We start from the raw sequence: 23,906 nt of genomic DNA, 5'->3' as shown, positions 1-23,906 counted from the left end.
CCAGGCCGGGTGCGTCCTTTGATGCTCACTTTACTCTCTAGAAGAAGACTGACGTTTTGTTCACATAATTATAACCCTCACTCATATTCTGTCTGTCTCCTTAAAATAATCCTTTTGCTAATATATCTATCCCCAAATATAATCACTATCTATTTTGCTAATAATATTACAATACAATTTTATACAGATTGAGATCTTTATTCTTAAAACAATTTATTTCAGTGATAATCTCTGAAAACAATTAGCACTTCTAATTCCTCTCAGAACTACAGGGAAGGATATCATTTAAACTAAATGATACTTCTGTGCTTAAACAAAACAAAATGAAAGAAGAGTAGTATATGCTGTGAGAATAGCATTTACTTTGCATAAAAAACATACCAAACAGGCCAGTTGCAATTTAATTTTTACTTAGCTCACTGATTAATTAAATAGCACAATAAACACTGTCTGTACTCACATTTACACTTAAAAGTCTCAGAGACTTGAAAAGCTACCTTGTTTATGTGTATGTTCTTTTAAGATCCAGGTTCCCAGATATAGCCAATCTATGCGACCTTTAAAGTCTGATATAAGTGGGGAAGGAAGATGGGGATCTAAAGGAGCTGGGACAGGGAAAAACTCTAAGTGAACATATAGTTTTCTCCCTTAGTTCCTAAAGAGCTAAACAATTATTATGAAGGAAAAAGGAGCTTTCCATGTTCCCATGATTATTTGTGACAATAAAAAACCCAGGAGAGAAAGTGAACACTGCTGTATATCAGAAACTGCATTTTCAGAAGCACCAAGTGGTAGCATTCTAAACTCTTTTAAAATGGTAAATAGCTGCCCTCAACTGGATAGTGTGAGCACTGCAACTCCAGCAAACCTAACACTAAATGAAGTGTCTAGCCAAGCCCTTATAAGAATAAAGATAGAAAGTAGCTCTTTAGTGATGGTCAATGCCAGCTACTAACTTCCAAGTGTCTGTACTTTGAGGAACTCTTATTTCTAAAGCCATGTTGTCAATCTAGAATGGAAATGTGGAAATTTTCAAACACTTCAAATCTACAAGAAACCCCTGATCAACGAAGGACAAGCTAGACAGTGAGTGTATAGCCTCACAACCACTGACATTTAGCGAGAGCCAGGTTCCTGTGATTAACTACTCAAGAAAACCACAATCCATGACGGGTATTGTGTACAGTATGCATGGCTCCTCAACTATTAGCACAGTAAGCTAGTTTCCTTACAGTGCCGAGACTAGCCTCAAACCCCAGGTCTCCAGCAGTCTTCTCTCCAAGAGTCCTCTTGCCTCAGCTTCTACATGCAAAGTGACACTGCAGCAGCCTTAAGAAGCTAATTTTGTATAAGTTTTCACATTTTTCCCAATGGGAAAAATATTGGATCTCAGTATTATTCAGTGCTTCTGTGAACTTAAAGCCACTTTTGTTAACACCACTGTGTTCTTGGTGAAACAGAAAATTCTAGATACTTAAAATTAATAGCATTACTGAAGTGAAATAAGTCAGAATAACTATTTTTCCAATATAGTACATAGTATTGTCAACCTGTGCTAAATCAATTTTCAGTCTTTCACAGCCTAGTGCCAAAGCGATAGGACTCTTACACTATTGCCCATTAAGAAATTTATGCATAACAATGAAGAAACTGAATAAACAGAGAACAGTCACAAACCAATAAATTGACTTCTTGTATTAATAATACCTCAACTATAGAAAAAACAATTCAGTATAAAATTAAATTTTAACTATACAGTGTGGCCCCTAAACTTTTAGTATTCATAAAATGAAATCAAATGGAAGAATTGTGTTTATAAAATTTAAAGTACAGGCTAGGCAGTGGTGGCACATAGCAGACAGAAGCAGGAGGATCTGTTTACGAGCTGGAGGTCAGTCTGGTCTACACAATGTATTCCAGGATAGCCAAAACTACACAGTGAGACCCTGTCTTAAAAACGAGGGAGGGTGAGCTTAAAGTTCAGTCCAAAGTGATTTCTAGAGAAGTTCAACACAACATTTAAATGCTCAGAGTGCTTGTCAGGAAGTTTACAATTTCCAGTTGCAGTTTCTAGGGCATCCCACCATTACTAGTGTACTAGCAATACCACAATGTATTATTGCACTTCCTAGGTTAAGTTTCGATATCTAAGCACAACCCAAAAGCACTAACCACAGCCAACAGAAGCTTGGATTCTGAAACAGTACCAAGTGTATACAGGTATTCTACAAACCTGTAGACCTGGCAGCTACAAATTCACAAACCCACAGGGGTTGCCTAAGACCATTATAAATTTACATTACGTTTTGTAACAGTAGTAAAATGACAGTTGTGAAGTAGCAGCAGCACAAGGAACTATATTAAAGGGTCCCAGCATTAGTAAAGTTGGGAACCACACTGCTCTAGGCTAAACTATCCAAAGCTGACAGGCATCTGCACAGCACACATAGAATATCAGGTGAATTTTAAATTCTAGGGTCAGTTCCACCATGACCTGAGAACCTTAGGCTGGCTGCTTACCCCACACTTCAGATTAACTAAAGAGAACGATGGGCAGAAGACTGACAGTGAAAATTTTACAGTATGGAGTGTATACTGTAGCTTTATTAGTCACATGTACATGTCTGGACTATCAATTTGTGAGCCTTCTTTATCACAAGTTAGTAAGGTTAGCTTTACAAAACATATCCAAGGGCCAGCAACATGGTTTAATGAAAAAAAGGTGCTTGTTGCCAAGCCTGACGACCTGGGTTTGATCCCTAGGACCCAGATGGTAGCAAAGAACAAACTCTTAAAGGTTGTCCTGTGACCTTCATGTATATGTCCCTCCCCATCATAAATAAATAGATAAATAAATAAATGTGATTTATAGAAACTTTAAAATAGAATACATCTAAACAAAACTCACTGTTTCAATCTAGTAGTGTATATTCTACATGTCTCTTTTTGTTTGTTTTTTGGGGTTTTCTTTTTTGTTTTTTGAGACAGAGTTTCTCTGTGTAGCCTTGGTTGTCCTGGAACTCACCCTGTAGACCAGACTGGCCTTGAACTCCGCCTGCCTCTGCCTCCTAAGTGCAGGGATTAAAGGGGTGCACCACTACTGCCCAGCGTGGATACTCTTTAAAAACAGGCAATCGTGACAATGTGTTAATATAGTTGAGTTGCATACAATGAAAATATTTTAACTGAAAAGAAGGTATAGATGTAATGAAAAGTTTTAAAAATTGACCAAAAGATGAAATTCAAGAAATTAACACTATAAAAAATCATATATTTTTATTTTCTTCTCCTAGCTACCATAATGACCCAGGCAATGACATACAAAGAGGATTGATAGATGATAGATTTAATTTTTCTAATGTAAGCTTTGAATTTTAATCCAATATTTCTGTCTATGAACTATTTACTTCAAAACAAACTTCTCATTTTTTTATCAGGCATTTAAAGAAAGATGTGAGATTATAAACTAAAGTCCAACTTTCATATTACGTTTTCTAAGTGTCTCAGCAGTGCCCAGTATGGAATCCTCTGTGTCTATAACATATTTTACTTCGTGACTAAGTTTAACTCTCATGCTTATGCTGGGCTACCCCAGCTGTTAAACTGGCCTTACACAGCTGCTCACCAAGAATTCAACTGGTGATTAATATAGCTATACCTTTAAGTCAACTATGACAAAAATGTCATTGTAATTACAGGTATTTCAATCATGCAAGAATTCCATCCCCATGTGACGACAAAGAGCCTCCAACAACTTCATCTTCCACACTATTCAAAATAAACACTTAAAGTCTGTCCTTTAAATTACTTTTATAAGCAAGCTTTAGCACAAATAACTCATCAACCTTTCAGCTATTACTCCTGCAAAAGTCATGCAGATTGTTTGCAGGCCAGGAAATCACACTACTCTGTGCTTCTGGGGAACCTGCAGGGGAAGATATGTGTGTACACACCTTTAAAATAAAAATAAAAGAATTTAAGTACAGAAATATTTACTCTAAATAAAATAGTTTAAACATACAATCAAACTATAGAAAATAATTTAGACTTTCATTCCTAGATAAACTGACAGTCTCATAAATTTCAACATTAATTTTATAGCAGATGTCAGAGTTTTCATTTCTTCAATAAATAAAACACTAATTAGTTATCAAAAAAAGATAAATTAACTCAACTTCTTTAATCCCAAATGTGCTTGTGTAGAAAGATCTTGAGAGTTAAGAGGAAGTGAGATGCTGTGGAGATAAAGATATATGGGTAAGTACTTGCTATGCAAACAAGGGGACCTTGAATTCAACACCCAACTCCCATGCTTACACTTACATGCTTGGTGGGCTCAAGCATCTACAATCCTAGTGCCCAAATGGAGAAGGAAGGATCCCCAAAGCTTGCTGGCTAGCCAGACTAGCAAACCTCAGGTACAGTGGGAGGCCTGAGATGGAGAGTAATTAAGACACCAGCTCTCCATCTCTAGCCTCTACATAAGAAAAGGGAAGCAGGAAGGAGACCATAGATATTACAACATCCTACAGCATATACATTCTCAAAGATGATCACTATAGTATTCCTGTCTTCAAGAAAAGATTCCTTTTTGCAGTAGGACACTAAAACTGCTTACTCTGACCCCAATGGAGGAGCTAGAAAAATTACCAAAGGAACTGAAGGGGTCTGCAACCCTATAAGTGAAACAACAATATGAACTAATCAGTACCCCAGAGCTCGTGTCTCTAGCTGCATATATAGCAGAAGATGGCCTAGTCAACCATCGTTGGGAAGAGATGCCCCTTGGTCTTGCAAACTTTTTATGCCCCATACAGGGGAATGCCAGGGCCAAGAAGTGGGAGTGGGTGGGCAGGGGAGCAGGGTGGGGGGAGGGTATAGGGGATATTCAGGATAGCATTTGAAATGTAAATGAAGAAAATATCTAATAAAATAAGTTAAAAAAAAAAACTCAGCTGACAGCAGATGCTGACAAGAATGTGGAGAAAGAGGAACACTCCTCCATTGCTGGTGGGATTGCAAGCTAGTGCAACCACTCTGGAAATCAGTTTGGTGGTTCCTCAGAAAATTTGACATAGTACTACCTAAGGACCCAGCTATACCACTCCTGGGCATATACCCAGAAGATGCTCCAACATGTAATAAGGACACATGCTCCACTATGTTCATAGCAGCCTTATTATAATAGCCAGAATCTGGAAAGAACCCAGGTGTCCCTCAACAGAGGAATGGATGAAGATGTTTTAACATGTAGATTTGTTTTCTGTGAATTAGCATTTTTACATACTTGCTCTTTTAAAAAATATACTGGGCTTTCTTTTCTGATTGTTAAAGTTCTTTATATATACTAGAAAAGAAAATAGTTAACTAAAAAAAAAAAAAAACTAAAAAAAAAAAATACTGCTTACTCTGTAGGGTGTAGGCTACATCCTCTTCAGTTAAAAAAAGGGGGGGGGGGTCAGACATTTCTGTTTAAAGGAACACCCTGTGATCATTTAGGCTGTCATTTAAAAAAATAAAAATAAAAATAAAAAAAAGCTCAGCTTGCTTTTCACACTGATGTGCTGTTTCCAAGTGATCTGCAGTCATAGAATAAAGCTCAGGGAGGTTCAGGTAGAAGAGCAATCTGGGTAAAGCCTGAGACTGCATGATGGGAAGGTGACTAACCAGCCTCAGACCCACTACTTCACCTCAGGTTGCACTCTGACTTGTACAAGCAGAATGTTCAATGTGCCGATGGATAACAAAATATACATACAAATAAAGGGCTCCGAGTATACAGCTTCACTGTGATACAGTACCTACAAAGACTTCACTGTGAAATGGCACCTACACAGTCCTTGCTACAATATGGCATCTATGTAGTCTTTCCAAAGAGTGTTAATTTCAATTTTTAACCACGGTGAAAAGGGCAAAAGGTGATTCAAGATGGAAAGATTAGTTGCTTTTCTGAGGGTGGAGAATATTTGGTAACAATTTCCCACCTTGATAACTACTAAAAAATGAACCAATTAAGCAAGACTTTGGCTAATTTTCAAAATAAAATATAAAACTATAGAAAATGTCATGGCTTGAATTTCACCTGAGTTACTTTAATATAAGATTAAGAAAATGAGCTCACTTTTAAATTTTCTGTCATCATATTTTCAACTTTGTTTCATGAATACTCCACTGACCACACAGTAGTAGACAGGTAAAAATAAAGAAAGTAAGAGTGAACATTTGGGCATTTTCTCCAGCATGCACGAAGCAGGAACAGAACCTACAGGTGTACCAAATGGACCCTCCTCCCAGTTACTGCAGTCACTGAGTTCACTGCACCCTATCATAGCAAGAAGACAACCTAGGTTTTCATCTCTTCTCAACATTTCCAATTGGCCCCAAGTTTATTAATATTTTAAGTTCCAAATTCCTTCTAGTTTCAGCATTAAGCAATTAATTACAGAACGAGTACTTCACAGTTAGTACTAACTAAACTTAAATAACCTACAGTTCAACTCCAAGTTAAATGCCATAATCATTTAGGCAGAAGTCAGTAGAACAGTTTCAATTCATCAGACAATCTCTTAGAAACCAACAATGCTTTGCATGACATCCCAGCAAGCTAGCTTTAGCGCTGACTTGTAACTTTGAAATAGAATCATAGAATAGCTGCTGAAGACTCCCAGTACTTGTTCTGGCTACGTTTCAGGCCTCAATAAACACTCTCAGTGATACTGTGTGACAGGTACTACCACCATCGTTAATATCACCAGAGAGTTAACAGTTTGGTCTTGACTAGCTACCTAACTGTAAAGATCAGTGTCTCCTTAGTGCACTAGTTATACATTCAAGGGTACAATCTACTAAGGTACTCATGAAACCCAGTAAGTGAGAAAGACACACAGAGAGAACAGACACAGAATATTTGCTTTGTTGAGAGGGCTGTGTACACTGTCCGCAGTTTTATGGCACCACTTTACAGACAACCAGTGTGCTACAAACATTAGGACAGCTCACTGAAATGCATACTCCAGCTCTAGAGTTTGGCTAAGTAGTTCTGAGGTAGACTTGGCCGACCTGCATTCCTAATTAGCACTCCAGATGTTTGAGGTGGTATTAGAGTCACACTCTGAAGAATACTGGGACTCAACTTCAAGAATGCCCAGCCTCCATGCTATTACTCACTGTAGATGGTTCCTTCCGTCCTCTCTGGCCTCAGCCTCACTTCTACTGCATGCAATATTCCCACTGCACTGGTTCTCACATATACTCCATTTTACCATGCTACTCCGAAATACAGACCACCTCAGATTCCTTGTGCAAGCTGGGATACATACTTCCTTTAAATGGGATCCCCTGCAGGCTGGAGAGATGGCTTAGTGGTTAAGAGCACTGATTGCCCTTCTAGAAGACCTGGGCTCAATTCCCAACACATACGTGATGCCTCATGATTGTCTAAAATTCCAGTTTCAGGAAATGTGACACTGTCTTCTGGCCTCTTCAGGCACTAGGCTCACATATGGTCCATAGGCATAAGTGCAGCAAACACTCACTCACACACAAAAGAATAAAAACAAGGATAATCATGTCGATGAAGAAATTAGATCACTTGTCAGTTTAACATCTGAAAATAATCTAACTGAAAATGAAAACAGACCATATAATACAGTTGTGGCACTAAATGCTATATTTCTATCCAACTGCTATGAATCCTATTTGTTGGATGAAAACTATTTTGATTTTGCACTGAGTGAGAACACCACTTTTTCTCTGTGTATAATCTAAATGAAGGTGGTCCATTGGAAAACAAAGCCACAGAAAGGCTTTATGGGATACCGATCCCTCTTCTCATCTGGATTACGTTTTTAGCCATTTAAGAATTCAACTTTCACCAACATACTAGATGAGATAACTAATTTCATTACCCGACAAAAGGTGTTTAATCACTTAAACTCACATGACTCTGCCAGAAAGTAAGAATGTGTGTATTCTGCAGAGCAACAGCAGCGGTGCAGAGCGGTGAGTGTGTGGTGAGAGTACACCAGCCATAACCACACCAGTAGACAACCCTGTTTATCCACATCAACTGTAACAGTCATGTATGGACAGAGACTAACTTGCCCAGAAAATTTAAATTGCCAAACCAAAAGTGGCTTAATAATGATGGCTCCGGTGGAGAGGCTCAAGGATGTGGTGATTTACCCTTGGCAGTCTCAGAGTCCAACCCCTTTCTTCCCCACGTTCACAGGTATAGCTAAGGCACTTCCACTGTGTTCACCATCCTTGACCAGTTCTTAAAAACAGCATGAACATTGACTAGTGAGAATATCCTATGTCCCCCAGAATACAAAAATTAAGACTGAGAAGCATTCTATCAAATGAACAGAGGCAAGAATTGACAATTTACCCACGATTCTGATCAGACTCTGAACTTTCACAAGTATCCATCCATAATCTAAGAGTCTAAACAAACTGTTCATGTTCCTCTTCACATATTCGCACTACTTTGTTAGGGCCTAGACATTATGGTTCAACCCCACCACCAAACTAAGAAAAGTGAAGAAAATTAACTGGTCAAGCATTCTTTACTTCACGATGACTAGGTGCCCTCAGCCCTCGTTAGTGCTAACACCAGGGACCTGCTCTTTTTGCACATATGCTGAGGAAGCCCAGGGCAATCACTGGTCATGGGAGGTCTGCTGATTGAAGATTATATGCTAATTCTTAAGAATTTTTCAAAAGTGTACTCATCTTTGAGAAGAAAGTGAGTTTGTACACATGTACAAGATGTACTGTATATTTTTGTTACTAAATGTCAAAATAAGAAATATGCTAGTTTCTTGACTTAAAAAATACAAAAATATTATATGTCAATATAAACCACTTCCCTTAATACTTATTCCAAATTGGGGCAAGAAATAATAGACAGACACATGAAATACATGAAAACAGCACCATTAACAAGATGCTATATGGCCCTCTAGTGTTCAATGAAGAAACTTTAATGATTACATATGTTTCATTGCAAAAATCACTTTCTCCAACTTACTAAGGACACTGCTAAATCTACTAAATTGTAGACGTCTTAAAAACTGAATATTCCTATCTCTTTTGTAGGTTTTCATTATTACACTGTCTTCTGAATTACTATCCATATGCTGAGAATGTAATAAAGGAATTCTAAAGTTCTAAACGTGGGAAGGCAGAGCAGAAGCAAAATGCTCAACACTGTTCCAAACAAAATCCCAGCAGTTACTCTGCAGACACTGACAAATGCTCCAACATTTAAATGTTACTGTAGAAGACTTCAAAGGGCCCATATAATACTGAAGAACAACCTGGAAAGATTGGCACTATCCTACCTGAAGTCTTTTCACAAAGTTACAGCCATCAAGAGAGCAGTTAGGGAACAGATAGCGCAACAGGACTGAGGACCCAGAAACGGACCAATGTAAATGCAGTCGGGAGATCTTTGACAGAAATACAAAGAAAATATAATAGAGAAAAGTCGTCTGTAGATGGTACCATAGCACCTGAACCTCTACATCAGCATCAACATCATCACTCAGAGACCTTACACTCTTTTCAAAAATTATCTTAAAGCAGACTGCAAACACACAAGAAAAAAACCTAAGCAGATAACCTTGACACTGTGGTTACAACATGAAAGGCACTATCTATGAAAGAAATAATAGAGAAGATGCACATCATTAAAATTAAGCAGGTTCTTTGAAATACACTGTGAATAGAATAAGAAGACACACCACAAACAAGTCAAAAATACTTGTAAAATATTAACAAATAACTTTTATTTAAAAAAAATCCACAAAACTCTAAAAACAACATTGCTGAGAAAACAATATAAATTAAAAAATGAGCGAAAGACGTGGATACCTCACCAAAGAAGATGCACATATGTATGTACCCGACTGGAGAAGTGTGCATGCCCACAGTGAACAGCAACACAGCCAAAGCAGCCCAAGCCCACAGCCCTGAGGATGCCAAGCCCCAGGAAGGACAGAGCAGTCGCTGACAGTGAGAACACAAAAACAGCACAGGCAAGAGCAGACACCCTGGCAGGTTCTCACGAAAGGAAATATACAACTACACTACTCCTTGTCTGCAGCTCACGGTTGCCAAAGTCTGGGAAACCAAAATACTCCCCAGTAGGTGGATGGACAGATAAACAGACAACAAAATATTATTCAACAGTAAAAAGTGAACTTTCAGGCCATGAAACTTAATAAATGGCATTAAAAAGGCAAGCTAAAAGGACTACAGACTATATGATTCCAATTATATGGCACTTGAGAAATAGGAATGTTGTGGAAATGGTAAAGAGACTGGTGGGCCTGGGGTTGGGTGGAAGGAGACTGAACAGGCTGATCTTGAAGATCTTTAGGACAGTGGAAACTATTTTATATAAATACATCATTACACATTTGTTCAAACCCACAGAATACATAACACCAGGAGTGAAACCGGAAATAAGTGTGGCCTCTGCCTTATCATTTGTAAAGCATTTACCATTCTGGTGAGGGGCTTATTGTAGGGCATGATATGTGTGGATGGAGACAGAAAGCATACGGGAACCTCTGTGTTAACACTCAATTTTGCTATTACCTTGAAAATAAAAAGGTTGTTAATTTTTAAAAGTTACAAAGAATGGCTAATGTAGGAAAGCCCCACCCCATCCAACTGTCCCCCCAAAAAAGTCATTTCACAAGTCTGGAGAGTCAGTTGTTAACTCAAGGACAGACTTCCTTCTGAGTGTCCGCCATTTCTTCTAAGGTTAGAGGAATGAAGGGCCAGGGTGAGTGCGTGGATGAAACATGAGGAAAAAGTAAGTAGGAAGAGTTTATGCTAATTTCAGTAAGTAGGAAGTAAGTAGGAAGAACTTATGCTAATTTCAGTAAGTAGGAAGTAAGTAGGAAGAATTTATGTTAATGGGCATAATTCAGTTGGGTAAGGAAAAGGCCAATTGTTTAAATAATCAATTGTTTAGACAGGCTATCAAATTAACTATGTCACCAACACAGTAATTCAGGGACCTAGGGGACCCTCAGGCCTGCTCTATGAAACTGTGTGTTTAAACTTGCCACAGGAGCAGAGATTTAGCTGGGGTGACACTGAGGACCTGAAAGCAAATGTTAAGGTTTATGGGCATTCCACAGTCTGCGGATCCCAAAGTTGGAAATACTGCTTCACTGGATATTTCTATTTTCAGGGAGAACAACCTGGGCTGAAGTGAAATCTCAGTTCAATACCAGCTCTGCTACCAACCTGAGGACAACTGAATTCCTGCTCATAAGTCATCTCAGAATGAGCCTGGCAACGACGAGACTCAGCAAGGACATCCACATAAGGAATCTATTAGTACCCCAGAAAAGTGTTCAATAAACAACTTGTCCTTATTTGCTTGTTTAATTGAGACAGGGTTTTTCCTATGTTCCCCAGCCTGGTATTGAACTTAGGAGCTCAAGTGATCCTTGGGAAGAAAATACAAAGTAGCTGGGACTAAGGCAATGTGCCACATGCATGGCTACATATCACTACTATGACTATCACCATTACATATTCCATCTTCCACTGCACTGCTGAGAACCAGAATAAGGACAAAAGATGGTGTGGTCAACTGCCCCTCAGCATTAGCATGACATTTCAAGAGCAGCTTATCCAGAAGAAAAAGAACAACAAGGAAAACAACAATGAAAACACAAACCAAAAAAAGGACGCTGATCCAGAGATTATACCAAATAGAGTCCTTATAACAGCAGTCTTCTATTGAAGACTACAGAGGCTGTCAGTACTCTAGATGGAAACACAATGACCAGAAAGAAAGAGGTCAGTTGGTGCTATTTTGTTTTTTACTATTTTATTGTGTTCTTTTATCTCTACATCCCTTCCAACCTTTATTCCACCCTAACTCCTTCCAACCCTAAACACTATATAGGAGAAAAGGTTAGAGGGGAAAGGGGTGAAGACCTCTTTCAGCCAACAAAATAGACTACTTCCTGCTGACTGGCTTTATTTATGTTTCAGTTACTTACGTTTCATGGTATAATACTTGGAATGAGAATGAGCCCCACTAGTTCATATATTTGTATGCTTGGTCCTGTTTTATAAAACTGAGATAGATTAGGAGTTGTGCCCTGTTGGAGAAATGAATCACGAAGTGTGGGGGTGGAGTGAGGGTTCAAAGCACACACCACCAGACCTAGTCTTTTGTGCTTGAGGGTCAGATGTGAGCTCTCAGCTACTTGTCTAGTGCCATGCCTGCCTGCTGCCTGCCACCACACTCTCCACCATGATATAAACAAGTCCCCAATTGAATGCTTTCATTCATAAGTTGCCTTGGTTATGGTATCTCTTTACAACAATAGAAATGTGACACATGGAGAGCCAAAAGCTTTCAGGGCCACACTAAAGAATTTGTTCACGAAACTACATTATTAAAAAATGTTTCAGCTTAAGAAATGGCTCAGGAGTTAAAGCACCTTCTGCTCTGCCAAAGATCCTGAGTACTATTCCCAGAATCCCCATCAGGCACCAAGGGCTGTCGTAACTCCAGCTTCAGAGGATCTAGAACCTGTTCTAAGTTCTAGAGTACCCACATATACATGAAGTACACACAAACATAAATGAAATATAGCCCCATGCTAGCCAAACTCATCAAGCAATGGACTCAGGTGACCTAGCTAGAATTTGCCAGAGCTCCAAGTGTGTCTGAGATGTGGAATTTGATCAAAGCCAGACAGCAAAGCACCCACCCTTCCCACTACACGAGTGAGTGACACTTTCTAGTCCCACTTCTCTCCCTCTTTTAAGGGCATATGCCAGTTGTTGGGAGGAAAACCTTTTTCTCTAACCCTCTACTATGCTTTAGAAAGGTTACATAAAAGCCTAGGTAAAATAAGTAGTTTCTAGCAGTTATATCTATATTTTCTGATACTAACAAATGCCTGCTATGATACTTAAGAATACTGAAGTTATATATCAAAACTAAAATGAAATTCATCCTGAAGACTGCATGCTTATCCTACGTACCATCTTCCTCACCACCAACAAAATAACATTAAAAAGACTGCCCTTGGGCTGGTGAGATGACTCAGCGGTTAAGAGCACCGACTGCTCTTCCAAAGGTCCTGAGTTCAAATCCCAACAACCACATGGTGGCTCACAACCATCCGTAACAAATCTGATGCCCTCTTCCGGAGTGTCTGAAGACAGCTACAGTGTACACACATATAATAAATAAATAAATCTTAAAAAAAAAAGAAAGAAAAAAAAAGACTGCTCTTGTAATTATACATATAAAGCGATCTGCCTCAAAAACATCTTGGAATAACTCTGCTTGGTACTAACACATATTTTAGAAGTTTATCATTTGTACTCAATGATATCATTTGTACTCAAGTTTTAAAATTCCCCCTTCTGTTTTTGTTTTTGAGACATTGTCTCATCAAGTAGCTGTGGCTGGCCTAGAGAGATGCTTGCCTCTGCTTCTCAAGTGCTAAGTAAGATAACATGTTCATTAGGGAAAATATCTTTAGTTTACAGAGAAAGCTCTTAATTAAGATATTCTTTTCATTACTTTAAGTGAATAGGATATAGATCAAAAATAATCTGATTCACATATATTTTGAGCAAATATAGTTTCAAACAATGTTAACTATTTTTAAAACTGTATTAAGAGGAATTAATTAGAAATTTACCACAATTTGACATTTACTTTATCAATCAAATGCATGGATTACAGAGCATTTAAGCAGAAACTTTACAGTTAAAGTTTGGAAAAAGTACAGACGCACTGACAAATCTACCCCAGGTAACAGCTTACAGTCTGATGACTGACAAGATCTGAAGCACTTTGATTAGAGCTTATTTTCTTTTTACTGAAGCCCAGTTTATTAAGTTCAACTACTTGAACGCATTTTGCTAAAGTATTAACCTATTTTCTGCTTATTTCTCCATAACTTTTGTATGTTAGCAGTGACATAATGACTGAACACTTAAGATCACAAAACGATATATGTGTTATAGAGAATGAATTGCATTTTAAGGGGTAGATACAGACAAAGCCAGGCCACAGGCCTATGGGAACACACTAGCCTCGTCTCTCAGGCGTCGTGCTACCTACTTCATATATTTGATTTTACTTAATCCTTGGAAAACTTCTAAAAAAGGTCATCATTATACAGATAAAGAAGAGTTCAATAAGGCTACCACACATGGTCGTATAGTCAGTGAAAGAGTCAAGAGTCCACGCTCAGGCACCACAAGCTACAGTTCCCCCTGTTTAGGGAACCTACCTCATCCTTCACAGCCTGCCTTTTCCCTGCCATCATCTCCCCCAGATTCTGAGTCAAGTTAAGCCAGACCTCACCATGTTTCCATTTCTTCTCATTTACAAGGCAAAGACACAGCCACTCACAGGGCTGTGCATACTAGCAAATGTTATATAAGACAACTGCTCTCTGGACATACCTAGACCTAATACAACTTGGAGTATAGAGTTATGGACAAAACTAAGCCATGGACTTTCTGAGGAGAACATCATTCTCTAGAGTGTAACTTAGCTTCCCTTTAAGTTTCAGCGGATGGTCACATTATTATATAGAGTTTTCTGGTAGCTCCAGCTCCAGTAGAGCCTCCACAAACCTGTTACTTTAAGCTTATGGTCTAAAGCCCTTCTCTCTGGTCACTATGATTATAGGCACGTGCAACTAGACCCTGCTCATCTTCTACTGTTTAGAGTCCAAAGACACAATGTATTCTCTATCTACTTTGCATATGTATTCATGTGTATTCCTGTGTATACATAGCTCTTCCTGGAAGCAACTGAATAAAAACCATCACTAGAAAGAATCCAATAATTAGAGATAAAGAATGGAGTTCCTACAGAAATGACTTCTCAAACATGCTTGTTTTCATGAAAAAAATCAAGAAGCTAAAGACCTGACTTCTGTAGTTCCATTTGCTTTTCCTGTTAGCTGAAAGTGAACTGATAAAGATAAAGCAGAAGCAAATGTTAATAATCAGTATTTTAAATTATCACATGCCAAAGATTCAGTATGATCTGAGAATCTCTTGAGAAAATAATTTAGAAAAAAAAAAAAAAGACATAGTAAGTTGGCACATTTAAACCTGCAAAGACAAACACTCATAACTGGCAAAGCAAGCTGACTCTAGAACTTGGGGAAGATTTGTCACACTGAGAAAAACAGCTAGCATAGAATAGACTCTAGAACCTCCAATTCCTTCTTTCATTATCCTTCCTTCCTCTTACAACTTAGGTCTTGTGGCCTCCTATCTTCAATAATGTCAGATTAACACCACATTAAACTTGGAAACTCTGCTGTACTGTGTGTTACATCCTACCATAGGGGGCAGCATAACACATGGAAAGAGAAAGGGTTCTTAGAAACTGGGCAAATCAAAAAATAAAATTTTGTTACTCAGAACATGCAGAGGTCTGTGCCAGATGAGGTCCCAGCACTGAGAGGAAAAGTAGACAGCGCCCCACTGCTAACCTAGAAGCTATCTGCAATCGATAACTACTTTGTTTGCTCCAACAGAGTCTCACTGAGGAAGCAAACCACTCTTAAGGGTTGGTCTGGTGCCCAGCAGTAGATGATCAACACAAACAAACTACATAGCATCCATGGAGGTTCTCTGTCTCACGATGTTTTGTCAAAGCTTCTTCTTTTTAACCCTACAGACCCTATGCACGTATACAATGGCTTCCAGCTCTGTGATTTTTATGGACTCCTATGCGTGTATGTCTCTGCATTTGTATGTGTGACTCATGCTTTGGCTCTTTTGCTTCTGATTGTTTGCCAGTTATGTCTATTCTGACTCATTTGGATTTGTTTTATCATGGTCTATTATTTTTCTTTAGATGCCAGAAAAGGTGTACAATCAGACAGGAAGGGAGGTGAGAAGGATCTTGGAGAAGTTGGGGGAGGGGAAGCATAATCAGAATATATTGTATTTAAAAATTATTCCCCAAAAAAATCTAAACATGAGAAAGAAAGTGTGGTGTGGAGTGAACCATTTGGCTCTCTATAACCTGTTTACTTATCTATTCAGGAATGTGTAAACAGTCAGTATTTAATAAACAGCAATTATTGACTACTATTAGCCTTGACATTTAATATTAGAATTCCCAATCTGATTACCTAGTATCTAAATATACTCTATACTGCTTGTTGTATATTCCCTTAAGAATAAAACTTAATGGCCCCAAGAGAAAACGTGGCTTTCTTATAAAGAACAGAGACTGTCCCCTATAACCAAGAGTTAATCCAAATGGGTCTGTCAGAAGGCACCTCAAATAACCTGTCACAGGGTCAAAAATGTTAAGAACTAGTATACAAGTCTGCCGTGAAACACTGGCCACTGTTCATACTCAGCACTTAAGGGTGCCTACTTCACTGTGAGGTCAAAACTGCTGTCCATCTTCTCTACACTCACAAAAAATGAAAGCTCAATGACCGAGGGCAGGAAACTGTCCTTAGTCTTGACAGTTTCCATTGTGTTCTGTAGAGTAAACCAAACCAATGCAACAGAGAACACACACTTTTTCTCATTAACGCAGAAATGCTGCAGAATGACATACTAAGTGGAGCTGCCATCAGGGTTGCTGGAGACTTCTACAGGGACATTTTTAAAGCACACTGAGGAAGAATAGAGAACGTGGAAAACATTTTCTTCCTTTCAAAGATAAAAGTCTTCTGAACAGCCCATCCCAGACTCACACCCACTACACAGCCCAGCCCAGACTTACACCCACTACACAGCCCAGGCCATCCTGAAATCTACAACAATCTTCCTGCCTTAAGTTTTAGGCTACCACACCTGCCTCTGAAGTAGGATTTTCATCTCAGCCCCTACTCTTCTCTAAGGCCCAACGTTACAACTGAAATGAAACTGCAGCCCAGGATACTGTACAATTCTGTTTTTTATAATGAACAAGGATGTAAAGGCCTCCAAAATAAAGTACTGAATTAGTATAAATTTCTCCTTGTTAATAGATTTAGATATGCGAAGTCTTCTTAATACAGCTACAGGTAACTTTAAAAATGTCTTTTAAGCAGTTGAGACAATGTCTTGCTACCTTGAATTCATGATCTTCCTGCCCTGCCCTCCAGAGTGCTAGAGGATTTTTCTAAACTGCTGTAACGGAAATGAAAAGAACAGCAAAACACTAAGAGTCAGCTCAGACCAAAATCCTCCATCTTGAGAAAGTTAAATGGGAGAAAATCAAGACCTGATGCCATTTCCTTCCCAAGTCATGCCAACAAATAAAAAAAATAATATGACCCGGCTCTGTAAATTAGAGGTAGAAACATTCTCCAAGACAGTTTGTTTTACAACCTAAAACAAAACTGATTCAGCAAATTGAATTTTTAAGTCAATTGTATTAGATACTATGATCCAAGTCAAACCATACTGAAAGAGATACTGTTAAATTTACAGATATTTACAGACTAAATCCAATGATTCATTGTTAAATTTAAAAATCAGCAAATGAGTAAAACGATGTCTGATATGGACTGTTTGTTTTTATGTGTGTAGAACAAGTGACGGGTTACTCCATGCAATTCCTAGAACAGTTTAACTGAAGGCTAGTCTTCTTGGACATCCATGAGTCACAGTTAACTTCTGAATAACAATGCAGAACTATTTGCTGTCACTTCCACTCACTTACACATTAGAGTTAACTCTGGTGAAAACACAGTGACTACTTTAGCTACTTTGCAAATAAGATTCTTCATTACTTAATTTACACACATGATGTTTCACACTCACCCAAACCACTCTGGCAGCAAATGTGAAGCTGGTGATTTTGTGGTAAACAACATCAATCCACACCCCCCAGTTTTGTAATTAGGTTGACTTCTCATTCATATCTGTATGTCTAACACTGATGCCTTTAACAAACTAAAACTTACTTACTAAAGTTGTCCTGCATGGGAAGACTGCAAGGGTGACTTCACTATAACTGAAACAGCGAGGTAGCATACCAACTGGAAGGAGACTGAGGGTACTCACTTTTGTTGTCTTTGTATAGAATGGAGAGGACAGCTGGTGAACGGGCAGGTCTGAGACACTACTGCAGTTTGTGACATTGCTATTGTGCGTATGTTCATCTTCTCTGCTACTGTCATCAGACGGATCAAAATCATCACTCTCCTGGTCCATCTCCTCCTCCTCTTCCTCCTCCTCCTCCTCTTCCTGTTCCCCAGCATGCTCTTCATCTTCCTCTTGCTCTTCCTGGTTTCCCGAAGAATCCTCATCTACTGAAATAAAGCGGTTATTATTTTCTTCTACTTGTCCTTGCTGGGAATCGTTCTGGTCTCCAGGCCTAGGGTCTGCACCCACAAGTTCACCATTCTGCACAGTGTGCTCCTCCTCTTGATGTCTCGCTTGCTGCTGTGGATCCTCCTCAACCACGCGATTCATCTGTTCCTCATCAACCTGGCTTGAGGAAGCATTCCCTCTCAGAGAGCCTCCAGTTCGTCGTCTTTTGCTGCCCACAGAGAGCAGTTCCTGATTCATTTCCAAAAGCCAGCTTGCTACTTCTTGGACCTTGGCTAGACTATCAGAAGATGCAAAGGTTTTCACATTCTGTAGGAGGAAAGGGGGATAAATAACAATCTTTGTTATTGTCTATATTCGTGTCATATGCATATAGACTAAGTATATAATTAAAGATTCACACACTCGTTAGTAATAAATAAGTTTTAAATTAAGTAAGTTATAAATTTTTTTCAAAAAACCATACTAAAGACTTTTAACTACCTTTTCTCATAAATCTCTAAAAGCTTGAATCAATAAGATATAACTTAGCCAATAAAACAACTCCTATATAAATCATTCACTAAATATTAAACATACACAAACAACAACAACAACGAAACCACCTCTAAAGTGTCCAGCAAGGTTCAGGGAATGTTGAAGTGAATCCCCTTCAAGAAGCTTTACTATCCTGGCAGCTTCCCAAGCTTCTTGAACCACAAAAACCTTACCTTCAGATAGGAAGCACAATCTCTGTCATTTTTATCTTCTACAATGAATATAAATCAATTAACAACAAATCTAAATACTGTAGGTAAAAACACACAAAAGTCCATACCCTCTGACCCCGTAACTCCACTTGTGGTAGCCTATCCTAAGGAATCTTAAAGTAGGAAAGGGAACATTATACAGAAGAGGCTCACTGACAGAAAGGGAGTGGGGGAGAATGAGAATAAAATCCAGATGTTTAGGATATAAGATACAAGAGTCCATGAGTGGGGCTGGAGAGATGGCTCAGCAGTTAAGAGCACTGGCTGTTCTTCCAAAGGACACAGGTTCAATTCCTAGCACCTGCATGGAACTATCTGTAATTCCAGTTACAGAGGATCTGACACCTTCTTCTGGTCAGGCATATACAGACATATATGGAAACAGAAATACCCACATACATAAATTAACTAGTTAATTAAATAATTTACAAGAAAAGAGTCCATGAGCTAGAATTTGTAGCCAAGACATGCTGTTGCATTTTAAAAGCATTATGAAAATTGGGTGTTTATGGAGGCTTTCAACTTATTTCTCAAAACTTACATACTGAAAATGTTTTTTTCTGTGTGCTAGCATAGGGTCTAATATTTCATGTTACATTTTTCAGTGAATTATAGAGAACGTCCTTTGCCAATATTTGACCATGTTCAAGTTTTCCTAAAATAATTTCAACACATCACATACATTTTCTTAAAAAGCACCTAGAACTTGAAACGTGATGCAAAAAGGTTAATAAATTAATCTCCCAAGAATATACACTTTGCTTTACAAACTAATTCTGAACACTTTTAGAGAAAGATTTGTATGAATCAGAACACTTATATAAAACACAAACAAACACACAATATCCTATTGTTTTTAAATTGAAATTTTCAACTTTAAAATTTTAATTTTTTTTATTTTATTTATTTATTTGTTTGTTTGTTTGTTTTTCGAGACAGGGAATCTCTGTCTAGCCCTGGCTGTCCTGGAACTCGCTTTGTAGACCAGGCTGTCCTGAAACTCAGAAATCCACCTGACTATGCATTCCAAACGCTGGGATTAAAGGTGTGCGCCACCACGCCCGGCTAACTTTAAAATTTTAAAATGTTCTACTATTTCATAGCAGAAGTATATAATGTCAATATTTATCAAGCACAGAACTTAGACTTTTACCAATATCTAATGAGACTTAGCTAGACTTTAGAAAAATAAAATCTGACAGCTAATGTATTTTTTACACTACAATTTTCAAAATACTGAACTATTTCTTCCACAACTGGACATGCTGAGAATGTAAACAGTACTGACAAAACCATACAACTTTCAAACTGGAAATATTTCTAACTAAACACTAGACAACTGAGGCTCAAAGAACTACACTTGCCAAGGATGCTGCCTTTAAAAACAGCCCAGGTTTAAGAACTTGTAACTGCATCTCCTTCTCCTTCTCCTTCTCCTTCTCCTCCTCCTCCTCCTCCTCCTCCTCCTCCTCCTGCCTTAGTCTCCAGGAAGCACAGGATAAAACCCTGACAGTAGTATGTGCTAACACTTGTACTGCCTGTTCTAACATCAGAATCAATGCAGTATTTATACATTATTATTCTAAAACAAGAACCCCCTTCAAATCCACATTAATATTCTGGAGAGAAATATTTACAATTGTTTCTTTACCTAATCCCAAATCTCACAAAGAATAAATTATAAAACAAATAGCCAGGCAGTCATGGCGCACGCCTTTAATCCTAGTACCTGGGAGGCAGGGGCAGGCGGATCTCTTCAGTGTGAGGCCAGCCTGGTCTACAAAGCTGAGTTCTAGGACACCTAAGGCTACACAGAGAAAACCTGTCTCAAAGACTCCCCAAACAAGACAAACAACAACAAATCTAAGACATGTTTCTGCTTGTGTCAAGCCTTTCTGACCAGAACTCAACAGTAATCACATTCAAGGCTATGAGGAAATATTAAACGTAACTGAAACAGTAGTTTCAGATGGAGTGGGGATAATAAAACATTCACAATACCTAAAATCTCTGTAGGTCACTACCATTAATTAAATATAGTTAATTCTCTTAATCATGATCAGTATGTTTGGTGAAATTGGTTTACCCAGTGAACTGCATCTAGATCACAACACTGTTGAGCTACCAGCCAAAAGACATCTTATTTAATGTATACTACTGACTCAACACTCAACTCATGCCCAAATAATATAACTCATGTCTGAACGAGACTTATCTAAACATGTAATATTTTCTTCATATGGCAGTATCAAAGCGTTTTGGAACTTATAAACATTAGAGGGCAATTTGGTTGTATGACTGGGGGGGGGGGGGTCATTTTAAACAACATAATCAACAACAAAAGGAACAAAAATGGGCAAGTATTTCAGTACAGACATGAAAAGGACACTTGTTTATGGTATGGGGCTGAAACAAGAAGGTAAAGCATTGCTTATTAACACATGCATGCCAATTGGATCCAGGTTTTTTTTTTTTTTTTTTTTTTTTGGAGGGGGGAGTTCTGTACATGTCCACAAATAACTGCCAAAAGGCCACAGGTAGGTTCATAATATGGCTCAGTGGGTAAAGTGCTTGCTTCACAAGTGTAAGGATCTCAGGTCAGATCGCCAGCACCCATGTAAAACTGTAGCATTCCAATCCAAGTCTATGAACCCAGTGCTGAGCAAGGGAGCAATGGATGGATGCCAGGTATTTGTTAATCTGCCAATCTAGAGGAAACTGTAAGCTCCAGGTTTTCTGAGAGACCCTGTTGCAAAATATAATTTGGAGAGCAATAGAGGAAGACACCTAGCATCAACTTCAGAACTCTGCATAGCACACAAACCTGCACAAACATACGCACACCCTCCCACTAGTACACTGAAATCAGTAAAAGCCCCTGCACTAAGCTCCCCTCTCCCCTTGCCCTTCTTCTTCCCATAGTACTAAATAAATAGAAGCACTAGAATAAGCCCTGCTGTATAGGAAGTGCCTATGGATCCACATACCCACATTTCTATGTATGGCCTTCCCCCACCAGATGTGAGGCCATATCAGAAAGGCACTGTGTCCTTTCTTACCATGTCATCCCAGCACCACAAAGATAAATGCTTTCTAAACTCTTACATTTATTTATAAATTATATTTAGTTTTTTATAAAGTATAAAGTCATGAAATATTTTCCTCCTTGGCAAATAGTTTAATAGCTTATACCTGTAATCCTAGAACTCAGAAACTTGTGAATTTAAGACCAGCCTAGTCTTCATAATAATACTGTCTCAAAACAAAAATAGACCCCCACACACACACACAAAAAAAAATCTTGTCATCTTTAGTACAATTAATACTATAACTAAAAAAATATCATTTCAAATTTATTTCAAATTATTATTGTTCTTGTTTTGCTTTTTAGTAATTTTGTTTCTTTATCTCCCATGACAGGAAGTAAAAAATTTAAGGTAAAAATCAAGAACCACAAAAAGAGCTGAAAAGATCCTCAGTGATACATAGTTGTGGTGTTATGAATAAGAATGGCCCCTACAGGCTCCTATATTTGAATGCTTGGTCATCCCAGAGTAGCACTACTTGAGAAGGATTAGGAGGTATGGCCTTGCTGGAGCAGGTATGGCCATGTTGGAAGAAGTGTGCACTTGGGGGGGGGGGGAGAAGAGGGGGAGTTTTCAGGTTTCAGAAGCCTAAGCCAGGATCACTGTCTGTCTGTCTATCCTCCCCCCACACCCTGTGTGTGTGCGTGTGTGTGTGTGTGTGTGTGTGTCCGTGTCCGTCTGTCCCTGCTGCCTGAGAATCCAGATGTAGAACTCTCAGCTAAAGCTACAGCACCCTGTCTACTACTCACTGCCATACTTCCCCCATGATAATAGACTAACCCTCTGAACTATAGGCAATCCTCAATTAAACGTTTGCCTTTATAAGAGTTGCCATCATCATGGTGTCTTTTCACAGCAACTGACTAAGAAATATATTAACACGGAAATAAAATGGGCATTCCAGAAGAATGTGATAATTAATCATCATCACTGTCAACTTGACTGGATTTAGAATCACTGTCGAAGTATGTATATCTCCAGGTAAGTCTATAAGTTGTATCCAGAAATACATAACTAAAGAGGAAAAACTCGCCTTACATATGGATGCCGTCCCATGGGCTAAGCTCTAGACTTGAAAGATGAAGGTGCAGAAGCTAGCCCGTAACATATTTATTATCTGTCTCTGTACAGCATCAAGAGCATGGCAGCTGTTTCTTCCATCAGCTGAGGTTCTTGGATACAATGGGAATCTAAGCTTTTGACAAGCAATGCGTTCTAAGAGGCCATGGATGATACTACCACTGCTATGGCTTGAGAGCAAAGAAGGGGACCAGCAAGTGTGGATGCTCCATCTCCTGGAAAAGCTGAGTAACTGAGAAAGAGCCTATTCCGTTCCTGGCCAAATGGAAGCCTGACTTGATATGGAAACATAAGCATTATGCCAAGTTTTCAAATCGCACACAGAAGCCTTTCTAACTCAGCAGCAGTGACAAACAAGCTCGGCCTGGCCTTGTCACTTGAGGGTAAGACCTCCTGACTAACCTACCTGGCCATGTGACCCACATTATTTGTATAGCAGAAAATAAGGGCAGGTGAAATAGTTTCTATACATGAGGCTCAAAAGTAAGGCAGAGCTTGGGAAAGGAGGAGCCATGTAAGAGCCGCACTGCGCAGGCTCGGTGGGCAGCACTGTTTTCTCAGTCATATAATCACATCGAGACTGGTTATCTATTCCTGGTACTTGAGGCACCACTCTAAGTAACAGAACTATGCAATACTATCAATAAACTGTCATGCTACAAATAAAATTAATCAATCAACTTAT

The 23,906-nt window shown here is 38.7% G+C and overlaps 1 protein-coding gene across 4 annotated transcripts in view; it reads right to left on the bottom strand.

The window, feature by feature from the left end:
* Window positions 1-23,906, bottom strand: part of Fbxw7 (F-box and WD repeat domain containing 7) — a 164,944-nt gene that overhangs the window by 57,103 nt on the left and 83,935 nt on the right. For all 4 annotated transcript variants that reach the window (XM_021195786.2, XM_029537311.1, XM_029537312.1 and 1 more), the window contains one exon: window positions 18,040-18,615. In XM_021195786.2, coding sequence (XP_021051445.1) covers window positions 18,040-18,546 — 507 coding nt within the window. In that variant the 5' untranslated portion in view covers window positions 18,547-18,615. The remainder of the gene's footprint in view (window positions 1-18,039; window positions 18,616-23,906) is intronic.

The sequence above is a fragment of the Mus pahari genome, chromosome 4, assembly GCF_900095145.1.
Source record: "Mus pahari chromosome 4, PAHARI_EIJ_v1.1, whole genome shotgun sequence".
NCBI classification, from domain to species: domain Eukaryota; kingdom Metazoa; phylum Chordata; class Mammalia; order Rodentia; family Muridae; genus Mus; species Mus pahari.
Note: the sequence above shows the minus strand (reverse complement) of the source record. Positions and strands in the feature narration are given on the sequence as shown.